Source organism: Pristiophorus japonicus, chromosome 22, assembly GCF_044704955.1.
Source record: "Pristiophorus japonicus isolate sPriJap1 chromosome 22, sPriJap1.hap1, whole genome shotgun sequence".
Classification (NCBI taxonomy): domain Eukaryota; kingdom Metazoa; phylum Chordata; class Chondrichthyes; family Pristiophoridae; genus Pristiophorus; species Pristiophorus japonicus.
In genome coordinates this window covers 56,352,946-56,361,175 of record NC_091998.1, presented here as the reverse complement: position 1 = coordinate 56,361,175, position 8,230 = coordinate 56,352,946, and the positions used below count along the sequence as shown (strand labels likewise).

Below are 8,230 nucleotides of genomic sequence, written 5' to 3'. Positions count from 1 at the left end.
CTCTGCCCCAGAGGGCTCTGGAGGCTCAGTCGTTGAGTATATTCAAGGCTGAGATTCATAGATTTTTAGATATTAAGGGAATCAAGGGATATGGGGATTGGGTGGGAAAGTGGAGTTGAGGTCAAAGATCAGCCAGGATCTCATTGAATGGTGGAGCAGGCTCGAGGGGCCGAATGGCCGACTCCTGCTCCTAATTCTTATGTTCTTACAAAGCAAACTAGAGAGTGATGTATTTTCCTCTTACAGACCGATATTCCTGCTCTGAACAAGGACAAGATTAAAGACATGGATAAAGTAACGAGCTACACCAACCTGAGGAACACAAATTCTTTGAGTGCATGCGTCCATGCCAGTGTGGCATGGGTGGCCCTTTCCTGTTTTATCCTGACGTTCCTGACATCGTAGGAGCCCCGCGGAGCCCGAGAGGTTTTCACATCCATCCTACTCAATTGAAAAAAAAGACCCCCCCACCCCTTGCGGAGACAAAAGCGAATTCACTGAATTTTAAGGAAGGAGAGGGAGAGAGGGGAAAGTTGTGAGTGCGTCGGTATAAATATGTTAGCACAAGTGTGTTGGTTTCCAAAGGCTTTTCATGGACACAGTTGCTGAGAATGGGTCAGGACTTTGCTCCATTCGACAAGGGGAACACCACGATCGCCTCTCCGAGCCTGGCTGTCGGACGCTGCCTCAATACCGGGCTGTTTACTGGATTCGGGTAATTAGCTGGCCCGGGCTGGGTTACAGCAAAGCCTTGCGATTTGGATCAGTATTCACTCCGCACCAATGCTCACGGCTGAAGGACAGGATTCCAATTCGGTGGCACTGCTGTGGTGATTAATGGGTTGTGTAAAATCACAATTCTGTTTTATTGTGTGTGTACGTTTAATCCCCCGCCCCCTGCCCCTTACCCCTTGTTCTCAGATTTGAGGAGAGATGCTGGTGTGTTTAAATCCCCCCCCCCCCCCCCCCCGCCCAATGTTTTCTACACAATATCATTTATACCCCAGGGAACGTCTGAGTTCTGTTTGCGTGTGAAAATGTTCCTTCCTTCATTTCCGAACTTTCTAGAAATGTTTCAGGCAGTGCTTGATGTACCTCCCAGCTTGCACTGCTTTTGCGTGCTGCTTATTGAATTATACCGTCATTGTATAGTGTATTATTTCAGTAACATAAACAGGAATATATCTATACTTGGATACCATCGCTTGTTGATCTCTTTGTTATTTTTAATGTTTAATTGTTCACTGAAGCGGAATTTCAATCAAAGAGAAAGACTTGGATTTATATAGCGCCTTTCACGACCACCGGATGTCCCAAGGCGCTTTACAGCCAATGAAGTACATTATCAAGTGTAGTCACTGTTGTAATGTGGGAAACGAGGCAGCCAATTTGCACACAGCAAGCTCCCACATACAGCAATGTGATAATGACCAGGTAATCTGTTTTTATGTGATCCTAATTGAGGGATAAATATTAGCCAGGACATCGAGGATAGCTCCCCACTGCTCTTTGAAATAATGCCGTGGAATCTTTTACATCCATCTGAGAGGGCAGGTGGGGCCTCGGTTTAACATTTCAACTGAAGGACTGCACCTCCGACAGTGCAGTACTCCCTTAGTACTGCCCCTCTGACAGTGCAGCACCCCCTCAGTATTACCCCTCTGACTGTGCGGCGCTCCCTCAGTACTGCCCCTCCAACAGTGCAGCACTCCCTCAGTACTTCCCCTCCGACAGTGCAGCACTCCCTCAGTATTACCCCTCCGACTGTGCGGCACTCTCTCAGTACTGCTACTCCGACTGTGCAGTGCTCCCTCAATACTGCCCCTCCGACAGTGCAGTGCTCCCTCAATACTGCCTCTCCGACAGTGCAGCGCTGCCTCAGTACTGCCCCTCCGACAGTGCGGCGCTCCCTCAGTACTACCCCTCTGACAGTGCGCCGTTCCCTCAGTACCACCCCTCCGACAGTGCACCGTTCCATCAGTACCGCCCTTCCGACAGTGCAGCACTCCCTCAGTACTGCCCCTCCGACAGTGTGGCGCTCCCTCAGTACTGCCCCTCCGACAGTGCGGCACTCCCTCAGTACTGCCCCTCCGACAGTGCGGCACTCCCTCAGTACTGCCCCTCCGACAGTGCACCTCCAGGGGAGTCCCGCTACGAACTCTGAGGCGCTTTAGTGGCACAAAACTGGGCCACCAGGGAGGGTGTCAGCCCGGTCAGCGGGACGGCATTATTGGGCCAACCCAAAGGTCGTCCGATACAAATAAAATGGCGGTGGCAGCACGGCTATCTCCTCGTTAAGGGCGGCCGGGACGTCCCAGCCACCACAGGAAGCTGTCGGTGACATTGCCCCGTGCCGAACTCGCGTCTCGCGGGGCGCAAAGGGGTGGGCGCACACGGCGATGATGTCATTGCCGTCCATATTGCCCCTTTCGCGCCTCCCGGAGGCGTTAACTGGCCTTCCGGAAAGGGACAATTTTGGCAATTTGGGGGTGCAGATTTAACATCTATTTGTGCGAGTTGCACTTTCCTGGCACATTATCGGTTTGTGAACTTCACCGCAATGGGTGATACGGTTTTCTGTGTTGTACGGGTGTATGATGGAAGGAAATGCGTGTTACCACATCACATGTCGATCTTGAGGCTGTTACAAACATATGCGGGATGATTCGTGTTTGGCAATGCCAGGGTCTCACTTTTATCATGCTGGTAATTCCGCAGCACAGCGCACTGGCTCTGACTTGTGGCCCACATGGACCTCTTTGTGGAAGGGCTAAAGAGTGACATTCACCTGACCACAGAGTACCGAGAACTAGGTGGGAGCGTGCTCGAGGGTCAGACTGCAAAATCCCAAGGTCCTGCTCCTGCCCTGAACCTGTATTCCCCACGCAGATGCACCTCATCGTTCCATCATCACATTCAAACGTTGCTTGACAATTTCACATCTCATACAGAGACCGCCACACTGTCGGAGGGGCAGTACTGAGGGAGCGCCACACTGTCGGGGAGGTAGTACTGAGGGAGCGCCGCACTGTCGGAGGGGCAGTACTGAGGGAGTGCCGCACTGTCGGAGGGGCAGTACTGAGGGAGCGCTGCACTGTCGGAGGGGCAGTACTGAGGGAGCGCCGCACTGTCGGAGGGGCAGTACTGAGGGAGCGCTACATTGTCGGAGGGGCAGTACTGAGGGAGCGCTGCACTGTCGGAGGGGCAGTACTGAAGGAGCGCTGCACTGTCGGAAGGGCAGTACTGAGGGAGCGCCGCACTGTCGGAGGGGCAGTACTGAGGGAGTGCCGCACTGTCGGAGGGGCAGTACTGAGGGAGCGCTGCACTGTCGGAGGGGCAGTACAGAGGGAGCGCCGCACTGTCGGAGGGGCAGTACTGAGGGAGTGCCGCACTGTCGGAGGGGCAGTACTGAGGGAGCGCTGCACTGTCGGAGGGGCAGTACTGAGGGAGCGCCGCACTGTCGGAGGGGCAGTACTGAGGGAGCGCTACATTGTCGGAGGGGCAGTACTGAGGGAGCGCTGCACTGTCGGAGGGGCAGTACTGAGGGAGTGCCGCACTGTCGGAGGGGCAGTACTGAGGGAGCGCTGCACTGTCGGAGGGGCAGTACGGAGGGAGCGCCGCACTGTCGGAGGGGCAGTACTGAGGGAGCGCCGCACTGTGGGAGGGGAAGTACTGAGGGAGCGCCGCACTGTCGGAGGGGCTGTACTGAGGGAGCGCCGCACTGTCGGTGGGGCTGTACTGAGGGAGCGCCGCACTGTCGGAGGGGCAGTACTGAGGGAGTGTCCCACTGTCGGAGGGGTAGTACTGAGGGAGTGCTGCACTGTCGGAGGGGCAGTACTCAGGGAGCGCCGCACTGTCGGAGGGGCAGTACTGAGGGAGCCCCGCATTGTTGGAGGGGCAGTAATGAGGGAGCGCCGCACCTTCGGAGGGGCACTACTGAGGAAGTGTTGCACTGTCAGAGGGGCAGTACTGAGGGAGTACCGCACTGTCCTGGGTTCCTTAACTCCTGGGATGTGGGCATCGTTGGCAAGGCCGGTATTTATTGCCCTTCCCTAATCGCCCCTTGAGAAGGTGGTGGTGAGGCGCCTTCTTGAACCGCTGCAGTCCGTGTGGTGAAGGTGCTCCCACAGTGCTGTTAGGGAGGGAGTTCCAGGATTGTGACCCAGCGACGATGAAGGAACGGCCGATATATTTCCAAGTCGGGATGGTGTGTGACTGGGAGGGGAACGTGGAGGTGGTGGTGTTCCCATGCACCTGCTGCCCTTGTCCTTCTAGGCGGTAGAGGTGGCTGGTTTGGGAGGTGCTGCCAAAGAAGCCTTGGCGAGTTGCTGCAGTGCATCTTGTAGATGTCATGAGATGGGGATGGAAAGGGGGTGGGACAAATGTAGTAAGACTGGCAGCGAGCTGGTAAGCAGTCGCTGTTCGACACACCGCCAGTTCATCGTGATGACTTTGCTCCTACAGGTAAGACAGTGCTTAACCTGCAAAATTTAACCTCGTAACAACCTGCCACCAGTCATAACTCACTGACATCGAGAATATCTGCTCCGTGATGTCCTGCCCCTGCGGTCTGAAACAGTTCAATCAACTCAGCACAAAAAGAAAGATACTGCATTTATATAGCTCCTCGCCCCATCCTCAATACGTCCCCAAATGTTTTACAGTCAAAGAATTAGTTTTCAAGTGCATGCACTCTTCCAAGCATGGTAGCCAATATGTACACAGCAAGTTCCCACAAATAGCTTTGATATAAATGGCCAGTAAATCTGTTTCAGTGATGTTGGTCACAGAGTGTACAACACGGCACGTGAGCCTGGGAGGAAAGTTGACCAGGACACTGGGAGAACTCCACTGCTCTGCTTATAATAATACCAGATCAGGCAGTAGGTTTAACGCCTCATCCAAAAAAACAGCGCCTCCGACAGTGCAGCACTCCCTCAGTACTGCCCCTCTGACAGTGCGGCGCTCCCTCAGTACTGTCCCTCCGACAGTGCGGCGCTCCCTCAGTACTGCCCCTCTGACAGTGCGGCGCTCCCTCAGTACTGTCCCTCCGACAGTGCGGGTCTCCCTCAGTACTGCTCCTCCGACAGTGCGGCGCTCCCTCAGTACTGTCCCTCCGACAGTGCGGCGCTCCCTCAGTACTGCATCTCCGACAGTGCGGGTCTCCCTCAGTACTGCTCCTCCGACAGTGCGGCGCTCCCTCAGTACTGTCCCTCCGACAGTGCAGCGCTCCCTCAGTACTGCCCCTCCGACAGTGTGGCGCTCCCTCAGCACTGCCCCTCCGACAGTGCGGCGCTCCCTCAGTACTGCCCCTCCGACAGTGCGACACTCCCTCAGCACTGCCCCTCCGATAGTGCGGCGCTCCCTCAAATCCTGGAGTGGAGCTTGAAGCTACAACCTTTTGACTCAGGGGTGGGAGATTTAATAAGCTTTGGCACTTGGCTTTGAAATGGCAGCATGAAGTTGTACACATACCGCTGACAATCAGTCTGGGAACTGAGACACCTTGCACAGATCACCGACTCTGTGCTGTCTGCTTTACTCACTAATTGTATTACCATCCTGTAGTTCATCTCATTTATGAGAATATCGACACAGCAAAAGGTTCAGACCAATCCACGGCAACACTTTTAACAAGCACTTGTCTGCTCTGGGCTTTAATATCTTTGTATGAGAACATTGTAATATTTATATTTACTGTGGGATGACAATAAAGTGGTGTGGAGGTGCTAGATGTTACACTATTGTCACTGATTGTATTCCATTTAACAGGGTATTTCCTGGCCATCAATCCTCTCCCAGGTAAGATGACAACACAAACCATGAAAAGGTGCTTCTGAACCCGTTTCTTTTTGGAATAATATTTTCGCGATAGTGTCGCGATCTGAGGGTGAAATCTGTGAGGTCCCGCGACTCTTCGATCGGCACCCAGCAACTTCGGAGTTGGGTGTTTATTAACTCCCTGACCGCCAAATCTATTTAAAGAAAGACTTGCATTTACATAGCGCCTTTCACGACCACCGGACGTCTCAAAGCACTTTGCATCTGATGAAGTGCTTTTTGGAGTGTGGTCACTGTTGTAATGTAGGAAACGTGGCAGCCAATTTGCGCACAGCAAGCTCCCACAAACAGCAATGTGATAATGACCAGATAATCTGTTTTTGTTATGTTGATTGAGGGATAAATATTGGCCCCAGGACACCGGGGAAAACTCCCCTGCTCTACTTTGAAATAGTGCCGTGGGATCTTTTATGTCCACCTGAGAGAGCAGACGGGGCCTCGGTTTAACGTCTCATCCAAAAGATGGATTACTAAATAAAGCAATCACGCTGCCTGCTGTACACGCGGATCATTCTCTGCGCTACTTCAGCTAGCGCTACATGCGCGTGTCGTCCTTTAGATTCTAAAATGTTTCAAACTGAAATAGGAAAGGAGCAATTTATGGTCACACAGGCGTCTAAAGTCGAGGTGTAAACTGGTGATGAAAGGGTTAATTGAGAAACCGCCCTAAGTGGAGGAAGTGCAGCCGGGAGGGCGCTGAGCACCTCGAGTCTCGTCGCCGAGAGCATGCAGAGACCAAGCGCAGGCAGCGGAAGGAGCGTGCGGCAAACCAGTCCCACCCTCCCCTTCCCTCAACCACTGTCTGTCCCACCTGTGACAGAGTCTGTGGCTCTCGTATTGGACTGTTCAGCCACCTAAGGACTCATTTTAAGAGTGGAAGCAAGTCTTCCTCGATTCCGAGGGATTGCCTATGATGATGATGATGTGGGAGCTTATTTCCTGATAGAATATTTTTCTAGAAAAGAGAAGATTGGCGGATGACCTGATAGAGGTCTTTCAGATTATGAAAGGGTTCGATAGGGTAGACATAGAGAAGATGTTTCCACGTGTGGAAACCAGAACTAGGGGCCATCAATATAAGATCGTCACCGATAAATCCAATGGGGAATTCAGGAGAAACTTCTTTACCCAGAGAGGGGTGAGAATGTGGAACTCGCTGCCACAGGGAGGGGTTGAGGCGAATAGTATCGATGCATTTAAGGGGAGGCTGGATAAACACATGAGGGAGAAAGAAATAGAAGGATATGGTGATAGGGTGAGATGGAGAAGGGTGGGAGGAGGCTGGTGTGCAGCATAAACACCGGCACGGAGCGGTTGGGCTTAATGGCCATTTCTGAGCTTTGTAATACTTTGTATCTATCTCTTGGTATATACCAAAGACCTTTGAGTCTGTCAACCGCGAGGGGTTATGGAGCGTCCTTCTCAAATTTGGCTGTCCTCAAAAATTTGTCACCATCCTCCGCCTGCTCTATGAGATGCAGGCCGTGATCCTGACCAACGGATCCCCCACAGACCCAATACAGGTGCAGACCGGGGTCAAGCAGGGCTGCGTCATCGCTCCAACGCTCTTCTCAATCTTCCTTGCTGCAATGCTTCACCTCACTTCCAACAAGCTCCCCGCTGGAGTGGAGTCAATCTACAGGACAAGCAGGGGACGTGTGCAATCTCCGACGTCTCCAGTCCAGATCCAAGGTTGCTCCAACCTCGGTCATCGAATGACAAGATGCAGGCGACGCTTGCGTTCGTGCACACTCGGAGTCCGAACTCCAAACCATCGCTGCCACCTTCACTGAAGTGTACGAGAGACTGGGCCTCACATTAAACATCAAGTGAGACAAAGGTTCACTATCATCCTGTCCCCGCCACACAGCACAGCTCCCCGATTATCAAGATCCATGACGAGACCTTGGACAACGTGGATCACTTCCCATACCTCGGGAGCCTACTTTCAACCAGGACAGACATCGATGACGAGGTCCAACACCGCCTTCAGTGCACCAGCGCAGCCTTCGGTCGCCTGAGGAAAAGAGTGTTTGAAGCCCAAGATCTCAAACCCGGCACCAAGCTCATGGTCTACAGAGCAGCAGTGATACCCGCCCTCCTATATGCTTCAGAGATGTGGACTGTGTACAGGGGTAGTACCACCAATGCTGTAGGATAGGCACACCAACATCAGTGTTCTCTCTCAGGCCAATATCCCCAGCATCGAAGCACTGACCACACTCAACCAGCTCCAGTGGATGGACCGCATGCCCGATACGAGACTCCCGAAACAAGCGCTCTGCTCCGAACTCCGACACGGTAAGCGAGTCCCAGGAGGGCAGAGAAAACGTTTCAAGGACACCCTCAAAGAATCCCTGAAAAAATGTAACATCCCCGCTGACTCTTG

At 53.1% G+C, this 8,230-nt stretch overlaps 1 protein-coding gene across 1 annotated transcript in view; it reads left to right on the top strand.

The window, feature by feature from the left end:
- Positions 1-1,133, top strand: part of LOC139234775 (GDNF family receptor alpha-2-like) — a 290,018-nt gene extending 288,885 nt beyond the window's left edge. Inside the window, exon 9 of the mRNA XM_070865467.1 lies at positions 247-1,133. Coding sequence (XP_070721568.1) covers positions 247-405 — 159 coding nt within the window. The 3' untranslated portion in view covers positions 406-1,133. The remainder of the gene's footprint in view (positions 1-246) is intronic.
- The last annotated feature ends 7,097 nt before the right edge of the window (positions 1,134-8,230 follow it).